The 16,321-nt window shown below is 29.9% G+C and overlaps 1 protein-coding gene across 1 annotated transcript; it reads right to left on the bottom strand.

The window, feature by feature from the left end:
• Window positions 1-856: 856 nt before the first annotated feature.
• Window positions 857-6,309, bottom strand: LOC133803389 (protein TIFY 8). Its single transcript, XM_062241418.1, has 6 exons — window positions 5,745-6,309; window positions 4,746-4,942; window positions 4,184-4,620; window positions 4,023-4,107; window positions 1,535-1,772; window positions 857-1,267 (listed from the first exon to the last, which is right to left on the bottom strand). Exons 1-6 carry the CDS (start codon window positions 6,010-6,012, stop codon window positions 1,176-1,178), a joined length of 1,317 nt encoding a protein of 438 aa, XP_062097402.1. The 5' UTR covers window positions 6,013-6,309; the 3' UTR covers window positions 857-1,175.
• Window positions 6,310-16,321: the final 10,012 nt, after the last annotated feature.

The following is a 16,321-nucleotide window of genomic DNA, read 5'->3' as shown; positions in this document are numbered from 1 at the left end:
TAGCAAAAATAATATAGGGATATTGGCGGTGATAATACCAAAAAAATTTCAAAAGTTACACTTCAAAACCCCAAATTTTTTTTTTGCGTTAATAATACATAAATCTACAATTTTAGTGCAATCGTTAGGTTCACCGATAAGTGCTCGTTAAGTATCTACGTGACATATTTATTAGTCTAATTGATAGCGATAATACCCAAATCTTTTAAAAAATTACACTTTTATACCCAATTTTTTTGGGCGGTAATACCTAAATCTACAATTTTAGTGCAACCGTTAATACTCACATTAATTTCTTGTTAAGTATCCTCATGATACATAGATTTTGGAATGATTTTAGACTAAATTATTTAAATTGTTTAAATATTATAAAATTTATTTTAAAATTTAAAAAATATAAAATATTATTAAAAACTAATTAATAACATGAATTTTGGATGATTTTGAGTTTCAATTTTAATTTAGGTCGTTTCGAATTTGCAAATTTTAATTTTATTAATTAATTTTTAATAATCTTTTAGATTTTTTAAAATTTAAAATAATTTTTATAGTATTTAAAGAATTTAAGGATATTGTCAGCGATTATACTCAAATCATTTATAAAATTACACTTTAATACTTAAATTTACAAGTATAAAAATATGTCACGTGAATACTAACAGCTGCACTAAAATTGTAAATTTTGATATTATTACCACAAAAAATAATTTAAGTATTAAAGTGTAATTTTTGAAAAAAAAGTACATATTATCACCACCGTTATCTCAATAATATATCATAAAATAGCACAATTTGTGCGTAAAAAATGTGTCTACTATATTATGTATATTGTTTTCTTCTTTAAAAGAGTAATGAGTAATCCATTCACAAACCGAAGAGTGATCAATTTCCATTATATCCAAAATGGGAATACAACTAAGCACTTTGGGTTTCTATAAACAAGAAAATCAACCCATCTACTCCTAACTCGTCAAGTCATCATACAATTAGGAGGCAAATTAAATATAAAATAACAGAAATATGAATCAAAATAGAAGAGAAAAGAGGGAAGAGGTTTAATGTGAAAGAAAATCTTTTTTTTTTTTTATCTTTTTACTCCCTCCCAAAAGGGTTGTTAATAACATTTAGAACGATTCAATCACTTTTCAAGCCTCTTCCCCAACAACATCACATCATTACATCTCATTTTTCTCTTTGGAAGTTGGTTCTCCAGCATGAACCGAGTTTCTCACGTCTTTGGCTACAGTGCTGACGAGCTGATGGCCACCTACAATTAACACAGCCATTCTAGCAGTTAGTACTAAACTTTTAAGACTTAATGTAAAATAATCAAAATGTTATTGACACATCTAACAAATCTTGATTGCTTAGATGATCGATCATGAACCGATCTTTCTATTCTATTCAGTTGTAGTAAATGTAAATGTACTTCTTAATCACATTAGCTTATTTGTGAGTGTGCATGCTCATTAAGTTCAACTCAAAGAATAAAATAAGTGCATGCCGCAACCAGAAGAACAAGTTTAAAGGTCACCTGCTGCTGGTGTCGGCATTACTCGGTCACTGAACCCAACTCCGTGACTACTAGAACTGCCAGGGACACATAATCTCCCACGATATTCTCGCAGAAGTGCCATGGCCTTGGCATTACCAGTTTCAACATCTCCAATGGGGATTTGACCTTCACCAGCCGGCCTCGCATTAGATTTTGGAGAGTAGTTTGTTGACCAAGATCCTCCATTTGATCCAGCTAAGGCCATTATAACATCTGCCTGAAATATTGTATTGTATCAAGAACAATGATCAAAGAGTGCCGAATATGAGACACAGGAGACATACCAATTAGGTAAACAAGATGATGTATGTATATAGCCAAAGGAACTTGCAAAACAAATATGACTCTAGCTTCCACAGAGGAAACAACAACAACAACAATAATAATAATTACCTAATATCAACTAATTGAAATAAAGAAGAAAATTCCCTAGTGTGTGAATTAAATTTTTTTGAAAGAATTGTCAAAGTTCACCAAGGTCTTTAAAGCAGATACACATGGCTATTCATGAACTTCATCCTAATGCACCAAACAAGTCATTTCACCAGACCAGAGTAGTGCTGTCAATTTCTTTTCAAGTGGCTACTCTCACGTGCATTTAGAGATAGAACATTAATACCCAAAAAGAGAAGTGAGCTACTGCAGCTGTTTACAGAGAAGAACCGCTTCGTGCCAAAGGTAAAAAGAAATCTGCCTCTCAAGAATATTCAAGAGCACTGCAGAGTATTTAAAGTACATTGCTAGATGAAGATTAAATAAATAAATTGAAGAAATCAGTCAAATACACAGGGAGCCAGATCACAAATGATGACTTTGGGTAGGTCTAAAAAGCATTGAGATTCAATTTTTATGGTGGTTGCATCGAACCCAGAAATATATGTATTTTTTAGCAATGTATAATGTGTGTCAATATCCTCAATGTGAGACACTCACAAAAGTAACCAATATTTAATATTTAATATTATGTTATAAAAGTAAATTGGAAAAACATTCCCAGTTGCACTGATGTAAATGATCTTCAACAATTTGGCCTTACAACAGTTAAATTTGACATTGACCAGTTTTACTTGTGATGCAAAGAAGGAATACAATGATTAGGAATTTATATTTCTTATTGAATATTGAGAATTTATTATTATTTATTTAAATTTGGGCAATTATACTTATATGAGCATTGCTACAAGGCACCCTAGGGTAGCATATCGTGCCATTGGTGTAATTTAGTATCAAATCTCACATATTTTAATTTAAATTTAATTTAGATTAAAATATGTAGGACCCAATATTTACTTGCACATGCCACGTCCTATGATGTTGGACAGCCTAGGGTCTCTTTTAGCATTTTTCTACTTACATTTCCCAATTGTGTTAGTTTTCCATCAGTGTTCAATTGTTTCCTATAAATAGGCCTGTGTTAATTGCAATGTTTAAAATACCACTTTTACGACTCTCAAGTCGTTTTGTTTTTGTGAGGCGAGGCATACGCCTCAACACGCATTGAGACGTAAGCTTCAAATATTTAATTAAAAAGTATTTTTAGAACACCTAAAGATATAAAGTAAGATGAATGTGTCATATAAAACTCAAACATAGAATAAAAAATGTCATAAAATTCAAACATACCATAAAATATATCATAAAACTCAAACATAAATATATCATAAATTATCTATATTTCTAAAATAAAGTTAAATTTTGTTTCTAGAACTAGAAACCTAGATTCTACTCTCCTAGAACAAACTTTTGATCAGTTTTTTGGACCTATTTAGATCAATTGTGTTTTAATTTGATTTTTGGCATTTTTTGGGATAAAAAAGCCCATTACGAAAATACAACCATGAGGTGTACGCCTCTCTCAATTTCCGCCTCGACCTCCCCAGCTCAGCGCCTCACTGTACGCCTCACCTCTGCTAAGCAAGGCACACGCCTTGGTGCGTTTTTTTTCCGCCTCAAAGCGGCCTCAAAACCACCTTTTTAAACTATTTTATACTTAAAAAGTTAAAATACAATGAAGAATGAATGAATTTTATTACCACGCAAGAAGCCTCGCCTTATATTAGAATATAATAAAGGCAGCTTAACCTATTTATGGTAAGGGGCCACTCGTTAGCGCCCCTTACCTAGGAGACATCACAGGTGCACAAATAACAGATCGAACTCACAACCTTTGGGCCCGAGTGAATGAACTAATTATAGAATAATTTCTTTCTATTTCTTATCTCTATTGACTCGGTGTTTTTCTACTCTGTTATGTCTTTCTATCTAATTTTCTCTAAACTCTTATTATAGAATTACCTCTTTTGAACAATAAGGCTAGAAAGTTGATATTAATCACTCTCGTCTCTTAAATATTGTTTACTGAAACAACACACCATATTATTGATATCCTTAAAATATGCTTCTCGGTTATCATATTCATACGTCAATAACCAAGCTGTCTCTAGTAGAATCAGAAAAGAAAGCAGACCTTGTTTGGATGAACATCATCAAAAACATGAGCTTGGCCACCATAAAATATAGTCATCTGCCGATTACCTGCAAATCCATGCCGACTGCCATAGGAGCAGATTAAGAATACATAGGATCAACAATATTTTCACCAGAAGAGAATAGACTGAAAGAAATTACTTTGAGGGAGTGGAAGACTCTGGCTCCGTAATTACAGTGGGACACTTTTGCCTGCTACCACTTGGCAGTGCCCCTGGCACATTTTTCTCAGAAACACCAGCACTGGCATTAACGGAACTCAATATTCCTGGGCCCTTTATTCCAGTTCTAGATCCCTCATCAGCAGCTGAATGAGAGATATTTGAAGGACCGGCATTGGCATCTCTGAATCTGTTAGAAGGTATTTGAGGGACCATAGGGACAAAATGACCTCCACGGGGAGGATACTGTACTGCCGGAATCGCATTAAGGGGAATCGACCGGTCCAATTTGGAAATCCCCGAAGGAGGCTGAAATATGAGAGAAGCAGAACTAGGCCTCATTTGTTGTAAACTAAAGACCATGTCATCATCATTCAATCTTCTCGGTCTGTCTCCCCCTGCTCCATTTCTAAGTAACTGCCATTGCAGAAGGGGGGAAATTTAAAAAAAAAAATACTGCATTATTAAGATAGGAACCCACTAAGGGGAGAATTGGGTTGTACACCACTAAAAGAGAAATAAAATTTAGTGACTTTTCTTGCCTTCATCAAATGCGATCCCTCAAGAGAGTCAGGTCCCATTTGAGGATTCCCATCTCTGGATGACCCCATGAAGGTAGAGTCTGAATTACTTCTCTTACTTCCCACTATCTTGTTGTTACTTATTATCTCTGGCCCAGATATATCACTTCTTGGACCATAAAATGGAACTCCTTCCAGATGACTTACTGGCCGTCTCTCTGACAAATTAAGATGAAAATAATCAAATTAATCCTCTTTTTGTAGTCAATGGAAGTGCTTTAAAATATCTTAGGATTGCTGCAAGTTTCAAGATAAATCATAGATGAAAGGACCAAAAACATAGCAAACGTATCGTAAGAGAAGCCAAATACTGATTTCTCATATTGTAGTGATGAGTTTTTTCGAGGAACAAGTAAGAACTTATTGCCCCTCAATACCTAACAACATTAGAAGGATAATCATAACATTGAACAAACAAGACAAGGAAGGGAAAAAAAAACTGACATCTTGATCTCGAGCAAGCAGCGAATGTTAAGACAAACTTAAACCAAGTAAATAACCATAAAGCTAAAAGAAGAGAACAACAGTGAAAGCTTATACCTGATTGAACATCTCCAGGTAAATGAAACCTAATGCCCGTAAAGTAAAAAGCCACAAAAGACTACCAAACAGCTGAATGACCTCACTTAAACCAATCCATAATAAAGACACCAACTCCACAAAAAAAGAGAAAAGGGTATCACGCATTACCGCTTAAAAATCAATAGCAGCCATCAATTAAACGAGCGCACATAGTGACATTGAAAAGAAAACAGTTCCTATATCTCCTCGCAGTTGTCCAAGACATCCATCCAAGAAACAAAAGCAAAATCCCAAATAAAGTAAAACCCATGAAAATTTTAATGTGAAAAGTATAAACAAACAAAAATAAATAAATAAATAATAAAAGGTTTTCTGGAGACACTAGAAGCTGAAGCTGAAAATTAGAGAGTTTCTAAGGAAACGAGGGAAGAAACTGACCCGAACCCAGATCAGAGGTGGTGGAGATAGGCCCACGGCCACCACCAGAGGAAGCCCCGAAGGAAGCAGAAGCCGACGGTGAGGCCTCGGAGAGTCTGGCATCGGCTGCGGTTTTTGAAGCTGAGCCCAAAACGACGGGAGAATCGTTGGGCTTCGTCCCAAAAAAGTCATGAAACATGGGCTTAGCTAGTTGGTTTTCCTGGTTGTAATGGTGGTTGTCTGCATTGTTAGGCATACTTTGCTGAGCCATTATCATCGGTACAGCCATTTCAAACCCATATCACTCTTTCTCAGCTAATTCACTCTCTAGAGAGTAAAAGAGAAAGAGGTAAAAGAGAGAGAGAGAAAGATGAGGCACAGTAAAGAGAGCTCGATTTTCAGAAAAGATGAAAAAGAAAGAAAGAGAGAATCGAACTCTTTTATGAAACAAGACACAGAGAGGAGAGAGAGAGAGAGAGAGAGATATAAAAAGCAAAAGGTTCTTGCTTGGTCTACTCTCTCTCCCTTATATTGTCCGTTTGCTAGAGTGATTGGTTCGGTTTGAGAATAAATGTTGGGTTTCTATTCAAGTGTTATGATATGTGTCTTTTCTGCAACATTTGGTGAATACTAAACTCAACTCAGAAAGGTGAACAAATATATACAATACGACGACTGCATTCATTACCTTTTTTTTATTATTAATCATCTTGTCCATTCCACGTGTCTTTTTTTTTGGTGTAATATTCATTTATGAAAAAGTTAATCTTAAAAAAAAAACCATTCGTGAGGGATATCCCTTCTCTTCTTTGCTTTCTCTCATGTTTTCTTTTGATATGGTACTTGTTTTTTTGTTGTAAGTACTATACTTGCATTTACAAAAAAAGTACCATATCAACGTGAAGTAACTTGATATTTTTTCTTTTCAATAGGTAATTTTTTTTATATCTGATTTTCGTGGTATAAAATTAGGATGGCATTCAATTTCAATTTCATTTAGATGTTGTTACTATTTCGTTAGTATTTCAATGATTAATAAATACATAAAGATATTGACTTTGTGATTACATTTTTTTTAAAAAAAAAAAAGATTAAACAGTAAATGGCTTGTGGGGCTCATTTCTCCACTAACTAGTAAAAAAAAAAATCAATAAACTTTTTATGTAAAATAAATAAAAGGGTATCCAGCCAAAAGCATAAAATGGCACTTGTGGATTTGAAGAGGTTTGATTGGTTTTATGTGGGAGAAACTAGTAAATGGTCAGTGGGAAAAGCATATGTATATATATACATGAGGCACAGATTCCATCAACCATATCATATTCATAGTCATACCCTTTGGTTTTTGCCATTGCCCAATGCCCCATTAGTAACAGTAACATCATCATTTTCCATTTTCAAATATATTTTTTTTTAAAAAGAACAAGAAAATAGAAGCACTGTTTTTTTTTTTTGCATGATAAATTGGAATTGTGTTATAAAGTAAAGTGATTAAAGAAGTGAGTGGGGGTGTGAAGGTGAAATGGTGAATGGAGAAGGAGATTACATGGTGACAAGTGTGCTAAGTTAATTTGAGTAAATATAGGGGTGAAAATGAAACTGAAACTGAAACTGAAAGACAAAGAAGGAACCTTTGGTAAGTGGAACCAAAAAAAATCTCCCATGCGTATCGAACGATGTCCCTCAAGCTGTCAAAGACAGATGGACACGGTGACCAATGAAACATGGCAGTCCTGGGATTGACCCACCTCACTTCACTAATCTACCACCATATCAACGAGTACAATAACCAAAATACTTTGTTTTTTTTTATTGTGAGCTTCTTGGGGTAGGGAGATTACTTTTGCTGCTACTATTGTGGCTCTTTTTTTTTTTTTTATTAGAATTTTTTAGTCTCAACTATTACCACTACTAAATTGTCCTATTTGAATTTTTTGGTTGGTTAAAAATTTTCATAAATTATTCACGTTACTAAAATGTGTGATTTCCGTCCAATTTTACTAACAAAATAGTGATATGACGACACTGGAGTGCTAATGTAGATTGTCACATGTATAATTTAAAAAATAAATAAGATTCTACCCCTAAACTTTTATAGTTACCAAATTATACCCCTCGAATTTTAAAATTTAAAATTTAAATAATATTTTGAGTATTAAAAAGAAAATATAAAAAACATTAAATTGGAAATTAATTTAAATTAAATTAAATCATACAAAATAAAAACTTAAAGTGACATAGGCGACACCAAAGTTGAATGTCGCCAGGGACCCATATGAGCCCAGTCTATCGATGATGTCACTGCCCAACCAACTTTGAGCTCATTCTGACGCATGCCTAACATCCAAGCCAATTTTTTATCACCATCAAATTTTTTTTTTAATTTTAATGGTTTTTTTCCTTTTTTTTTTAATATTTAAAAGATTGTTTATTTTAAAACTTTAAAATTCATGGTGCACAATTTGGTAATAGTAATAATTCGGGGGAAAAATCCTATTTATTCTTTATATTATAATAGAGGCATTGACACGACAATACCACATCAGCTACTAAACTGCCACATCACCATTCCGTTAGCGAAATTGGACGGAAGTCTCACATTTCAGTAACGTGAATAATTCAGGGGGAATTTTTAACAAGTTGAAAAATTCGGGGGTCACGATTTGAATTGGTAATAGCTCGGGGGAAAAGTCCTAATAAGCCTTTGTAAAATTATAACTCAATTTTTTTATATGACAGCGTACATAATAGTTATAGTAGACATTTTACTAATTTTCGAGATAATTTACAGTGTCGAAATCAAAGTTCAAATAGTCGGTTTTCCAGGTATATAAAAAAAATCAAATACGTGTGCAACTAACTATTTGAACTTTGATTTTAGCATCGTAAATTATTCATAATTTTTCAAAAATTAGTAAGAAGTCTGTTATAACTATAATGTACGTCATCATGTAAAAAAATTAGATAACAATTTTTCTAAATACCGAAAATAGAAAACACTCTTATAGTAGGAACAAAAATGATCCGTCTCGAAAATTCTTTTTTATTATCATTTGTACATAGAATTTGATCTATAATAAACACAAAAATTGTTTGGATTTTTTTTATTGGTCTTTGTGGGGATTGAATTTGTGGGAAAAAATGAGAAAGAAAAATCCTAGCTGTTCTTTTACTAATTTGTAAAATAAATAGTCTGATTGTTATTGTTAGAGACCAAATATCCAATTTGGTATTAAAAAATCTAAAGAACCCAAAATTATATAACTCTTAATTTTAATTTTAGTTCACTTATTCTATTTAGAGTAAAGTGAATTTAATAGGAATAATGATAAAATTGTCCACACACATTGATAGAGAGTACTGTTATTAACCACTCAAGGGAAGTTATATATGGTCCCATAGTCCCACATTGAAAAAGACGGACATATTTAGAAATATTGACAGGTTATTATGTGTGGAATTTGTTTGTAAATATTTATATATGTATACACGTGTCTAGCATCATATTTAATACAACATTGAATGCACATTTAACCAAATTATTAAATAAATTAAAAATATATATATATATAAAATGATTAAGTGAAAAATAGACATATATATATATATTAGGGTCGATCATTGGTCGGGTTACAAAGCATTTTTATCCGTCCAATATCATAATTGAGTTAGCAAAAGTGAACCCGTAACTTGCCTAATTAAGAAAAAAATAAATCTAACCCGTCCAATAGTTTGGGCGGGTTGGTCGGGTCGTCAACCCGCCCAAACTAAAGTAGTATTTGTTTTTGGATGGGTTGGGCGGGTTGGTCGGGTCAACCCGCTCAAACCGAAGTGGTATTTTTTTTTTACATTTTTGTAGTTTTTTTTGCCTTTTAAATACTAGTACGAAGTTTATCTTTTTAAGCTTAAAACAATATTTTAAATTTCTAGTAAAAAAATAAAACAAAACTTAATTAATTTATATATTTATTTGAAATTTTTTCTTATATATTAATTGGCAATATATTAATAATTGCATCAACATTAAAAGTATTAAACAAAATAACAAACATATATCATTAAAATGAAAAAGAAAATTAGTATAGTCCAAAGTCCAATTACAAACCAAAGTCCAATTACAAATATAAATTTAATTAAGTATATATAAAAATTTAATATATTTATTTAAATGTATTAACAATAATAAATTAATAATAAGTTCTTAATTGGGCGGTTTAAATTTTGGTCGGTTTATTCGGGTTGCGTTTTTTGGCGATTTATTCGGGTTAGTTTGGGCGGGTTGTAAAAATTTATGCACAGCCCTAATATATATATATATATATGGTGAGGAGTGAATCTTCATCATTTGATCCTTACAACTAGTGATGCACACAGGGCAGGAAATTGGCGGGGAGTACTCCCCCGTCTCTGTCCCTATTTATATTTTTAATCTCCGTCCCCGTCCCATCCCTGATTATTCCCCGTCAGGGACGGGGCGGGGAACTCATTTATTTAAAAAATAAATTTTAAAATAAAAATAGTAAATTATATGTAAATTAAAATATTGCACAATATTTATTATTTAAAATATTAAACACTATCCTCAATAAAATTTAAAATATTAAAAAAGTTATTACTATACTACAAAAACATATAAATAAATAAATAAAATACATATAAAATATTACAAAAATATATAAAAATTTAAACGGGGCTTCGTCGGGGTGGGAAGTGCTATCCCCGTCCCCGCCCCATTTAAAATTCGGGGATTAAAAGTTATCCCTGTCCCGTTTCCCATTTAGATGGGGATTCCACGCCCCATTAGGGGGGTCCCCGCGATGGGAAAAATGTACATCCTTACTTACCACTATAATAATTAAATTATTATATTTAAATACTTAATTTTTTTTTAAGCAAAAGTGATAAAAAAATATTTTTTAATTTTAAAATTAATTAAAATAGGATATTTACATACAACACTTAATTATATAAAAACATTTCATTTATACGGTCGCACGCATTTTTTTTTACGTTGATTGAAATTGCAGCGAAGATGGCAACGGTACATTTGTCGGAGGGGTACATTTGTCCTATTTTATATGCTGGTCATAGCCTCTGCCGCCCCACCTAGTGAAGAAGACGAAGAACAGTTCTAATGCAACAATGGATCCAGTTAATGCCATTTTAATGGATTTTTGGCAGATTTTGAACGAACAACTATAGAAGTTTATCAATGCAAGACTATCAAGAACACAATTGAGAGAATTGAGTTACAAAGACTTGCAAAAGCTTAGCTTGTTTTTGAGCTCATGGCCTTTATTTATAGACAGAGAATACAAGAATAAGAGTTGTTACAACAATTAACTCTGTAACTAACTCTGAACTGAATTAAAACTAGAAAGAAAACTAACTAACAAAACAGAATTGTTATTCTGTATTAGCAACCCATTCACCAAGCATACATATATAAATATATATTAAGATTTTTTGTCAAAAACAAATATTTGCTCAATTTGGGTTTGAAACAAAACTACAAAAATTAATTTTTTTATACTTTCAAAGAGATTATAATGCATGGCATAACATACCATCCTCACAATCAAGACTAACATTTACTTAGCATTGTACCTCCGTTCACGATAAAGTTGAAGTTGTACAGCCAAGAGTAACATTCACTTAGCATTAACAAAATAAAGCATTTGATCTTTACATCTTCAAATATCATATGATCTTTTGGTATGACATTACTTAACCATGTGTATGATTCGAACTTGTCTAATACTATGAGAAAGCTAAACTTCATTTATATATATATATATGGTGACTCTGAAGGGTTACTATCAATAGCTTTAATATTAACTATTAGATTAAGATTAATGATCCATATTTATAATTGTTAATTAATATTTCTAAAAATAATTTTTGATTTTTTTTTTTAATTTTTAGAAAGACTACCTGATTACATGACGGTCACATATTTATTAAATTAAAAAAAATCTTATTTAAGCAATATATATGAAAATTCAAAATTAATGTAGATAAAAAATCTTTATCTAGCTATACCAAGTCACTATGTTGCCACATCATCATTATTGTAAGTAGTCATCTATGTGTAGTAACCATTAAAAAGTCTTCCATGTATATATATACACACATATTTATCACACAAAGATGGTTGGGACATTTGGAGCAACACCAACATCATTAGTTCATGTTTAGGACACTTGGAGCACTATACCCACCTCTTCAACCTTCCATGTAAAGAATCTTCTTCTTCTTATTAAAGTGTATTTTAATTTTTTGGTTGTTGTGTTGGTTAATTTTAAATGATTTTTTAGTTTATTTAGGGTCTCGTTGATTTCTAATTGAGTATATTCTTTATTAATTTAATTTAAGTTTCTTTTAAGTATACTTTGGGTATAGTTTTAGTTTATATTCAATATATGTTGGGTTGATTTTTTTTTAAGTAGTTTAAACTATACATGTTTATTTTTGTGTATATATTTAGTTGTTCTTAGTATGTTTTAAGTATATTTTTAGCATATTTTAGTAAGTAGTGAGGTGATGTCTAGTTGATTACTAATTGATTATATTTTTTGTTTTATTTTCAGTACATGTTAGCTTATTTGGGGTACTTTGGGTGAATATATTTTAAATTTTTGTTATTGAGTGAGTTGGTTTTCAAGGATTTTTCCACTGTTGATTTTTTAATTTATTTTAGGTATATGTGTAATAGTTGTGAGGTATATTTTGGGTTAATTTTTAGTTGCGAATATTTTTTGTTTAATTTTAGTTATTTTAAGTATACATTGGGTTTATATATATATTTTTAAAAATAATTTGTGTTTAATGGTAGTATTTTTCAAATTGTTTTTAATTTATTTTGGATATATGTTTAGTTGTTTTCCAATTGTTGTTTTTTTGTTATTTTTTTAGTTTATTTTGGATATATGTTTAGTTGTTTTGAGATATATTTTTAGTTTATTTCTAACACATTTTAAAATGCAGGGAAAAATTGTTTTGAGGTTTTTTTTTTTTTTTTATGTTTTTTAGTTTATTTTGAGTTAATGCAATGAATTGATGTCTAATTGCATCTTCGACACTGTATTGTTGTGAGAGTGTTGTCGTGTTGCATTTAAGTTTCTTTTTTATATTGTATTGCAGTGTGCTGCTTTTTTAAAATGTAAGAATGAGTTTTTTGATGTTATTTTTGTGTTGTTTTTTGGTTTTTTTTTGTAGCTGTAATGAGTTGCACTATATTGTTGTGAAATTACTGTCGTGTTATTTTCTTGTTGTTTGTTTAACATTATATTTTGTGGGTTGATGTTTAGTGTAATCGTATTTTTGAAAACTTGAGTTAGTAAAAATGTAAAAAAAAAAATGAAGGACCGTAAAAATATTAAAACTTCATAAAAAAATGAGTATGTATGAAAAAAAACCCATTAAAATATTAAAAAAAACATAAAATAAATCAATTCATCTTTTAAAGAAAAAATTAAAAATTCAAACATAATCTAAAAATCAAATTAAAAACAAAATTCCAAAATCAGTATTCAACATCTCAAATTAAAATTTAAAATCCTAAAATTAATGTTAAACATCCTAAATTATTCAAAATTACAAATAGATATTTTCAATATTTATCATTCTTTCATCATTTTTCTTTTCCTATATAAGCAATATGAAGAACGTAGACAAACCACGCACAAAAATCTTCAATTTCAGATGCGTGTCACTCTTGGACCAAGAAATGATATTTGTCTTCAAGTCTTCAATCAAAACCAATAGAGGAACAAAAAAAAATTTGTAGGGTTTACAATTTGTGTAAACGTGTTAAGAAATTAAACACAAACATGACACATTTAGTTAACAGATCACATGATACATGCAACACGCTTTACGTGTTTAATAAATATGTCGTATGACCCAAATGCTAGATTGACACATTTAACACACGATTAAATGAGAAATGTGCCACAAACACTAAATTGACACTATTAAATTAAATATTTACTTAAATGGGTCAGATGGGTCATAATCGGGTTAAGTAAGATGACACGAAAATTAAATATGTCTCATACACCTATTTATTTTGTGTTATTTTCGAGTCATATAAAAAATTATGGGCCCTAAAAAAAACGTGACCAAATTTATGTTGCAAAACTTGAACTTGAACAAAAAAAAGTGGCTAATTTTTGCAATAGAAAGAACGCCAAGATTTTCAACTCAACATCGCAATCTCCACCCAACTCCACCTTCTTCCTCGCCTATGTTTACAGTTTAGGAACGTCGTCGTTAACTTAAAGTCACAATTCTCGTTGTCATCTTCTCAACAACGTCCACATCGTCCTTTGCACCTCCATTTCTTGCTCAAGCATCGTCCTCACCTCCCATGTCCCCATAGCTTTTGTCGTCCCCCAACCCTGCCTCTTCTTGGAAGGGCCTTAAGCTTCCATTTGAATGAACGAAAAAAATGGATTGAGAATAATGATTTCTTTGACGAACAAAATAAACCTTTACCCCTAAATTCAAAAATGAACCTCAACCCCCAAATTGTTTGAATCTTTAAAGAAGAAGAAAATAAGAATATGAAAAAAATTATTTGATGAACACAAATAATTTTGTTTTTATTGAAACAGATTAAATTTGTTTTAGTTTTAGTTTGCATAAATTTTATTTCATTTTAGTTTTTAAAGTCTTTAATAAACTAAATAAATATAATTCAATTTTTTATTTAAATTTTGATTTATTAATTTACTAAAATTTTACATTTATGAAAAAATATTTTAATTTACTTTTTATTTTTTTTAATAATTAAGTGTATGAAAACGTGACACATATTAATTAGCCACATAATCACTATACAGCTAGCTACCAACCGTCGCACCAAATAAGTGACAAAATGTATTTTTGTGTAAATTTTTTTTTAAGTATTTAAGTTACATTACCTAAATGTTATCACACAAATATATTTAAATCAAAATATTTATATTTTAAAAAACTATAATTATTGATAATATCTACATACAAATGTAAAAAAGAATAAAAAAAAGTATTTTTTTTATTTCTCTAACTATAAGTAAATAAGAATAATAAAACTAAGATTCACTTGTTATTATAATTTTTGAAATTTTCAATAATTATATATTAGATTCTTCAAAATTTTAATATATCAAGTGATTAATAATTTTGTTGAATTTACAATTAATAAATTGCAAAAATTATGCTATTATATATTATTTTCATTGTTTAGATTTTTTATAAACAGGAAAACTTCATATAGTCATAAAAAGATTTAGTCTTAATTTGAGACTAATTATAAATAGAAATAAAGTCCATATTATAATAAGTTATAATATTTTTTTGTCCCGCTTTTAGAAAATATGACTCCGCATAGTAATAATTGACTTAATATTAAATAATATATATATACTCTCTTTTACATACTAAAAATTCGTGATAAAATTAATTATCAATTTAGATTTGTAAAATAACTTTGTATATTTTTAACATTATATAGATATGTACATTGTAGCCATATCTTTATGTCATTTTTATTTATTAATGTTTTACATTAAATTTGACATGTTTTATCAATTATTATTTAATTTAGATTTAAATGTGTATATTTCTAACATTTTATAAATATGATTCTATTAAGTTATAGCATCCTCATAGTAATAAAATATGTTGGTTCCAACATTATTACTATAGAGATATTTTACTATATATATGTAGCAACCTTAGAATTATATTTTTTTTGTTAAAAATAAATATTTATTTTTATGTATACAAGATTTTTTCTAAAGTTGTGTACTTATTTAATAATTATGAATTATATATATTTTCAATGAACTTTGACGTTATCATTTATTTTGGAGAAAAAAAAAGTTAAATTTTAAATTAGGAATCTAAGTAAAAATGCCAGGTTATGTTTGGAATTTTTGCTACAAAAATTTAGTTTAATAAAAAAATTAGGTGGAAAATTGAAAAGGACTAACAAATACAGTCTATATTGGAGATCTATGTACTAAAAGGGGCTTAAGTTTAAATATTTTGCAGTAAATAAGACCAAGAATAATATAAACTTTGAACTTGAAACAATTTATGTTAATATTATGTGAAGTCGCTTTAAAGTATAATCATGTTATGTAAAATTGTTTAACTAAAACAAATATTGCATCATTTTCTTTTAAAAAATAGAATATTATTGCAGTGCTCAGTATAACTTAATGCGATGTACGATATTAAATTACATCAATTATCATACGATACGATACATTAAAAAGCGATAGTTTAAAAAAGGAAAGAAATAATGGGATATATACCTTATTAAAATAATGTATGAAAAACACCATAAGCCTTACGAGTCAAATGAACAGCCTCTACGACACTCATAATTTAGGTAGCATCATTTTTAACAACTTATGTACATAAATCATTGAAGTAAAAGAAAAGAAAACAAAACATCATCACATCATTATAAAGCTTCTAAGTATTAATAATACATAAAAATAACTCTTATCCTTTTCCTTTTAGAGATATCACGAGTTGCATGATCTTCTTCACTAATGCATAAAACACCACGCGTGATGTCGACACATCCTATTAGTTAGGTA

Source organism: Humulus lupulus, chromosome X (genome assembly GCF_963169125.1).
Source record: "Humulus lupulus chromosome X, drHumLupu1.1, whole genome shotgun sequence".
Lineage (NCBI taxonomy): Eukaryota > Viridiplantae > Streptophyta > Magnoliopsida > Rosales > Cannabaceae > Humulus > Humulus lupulus.
The sequence above is the reverse complement of the archived record's forward strand: the minus strand, read 5'-3'. Positions and strand labels throughout refer to the sequence as shown.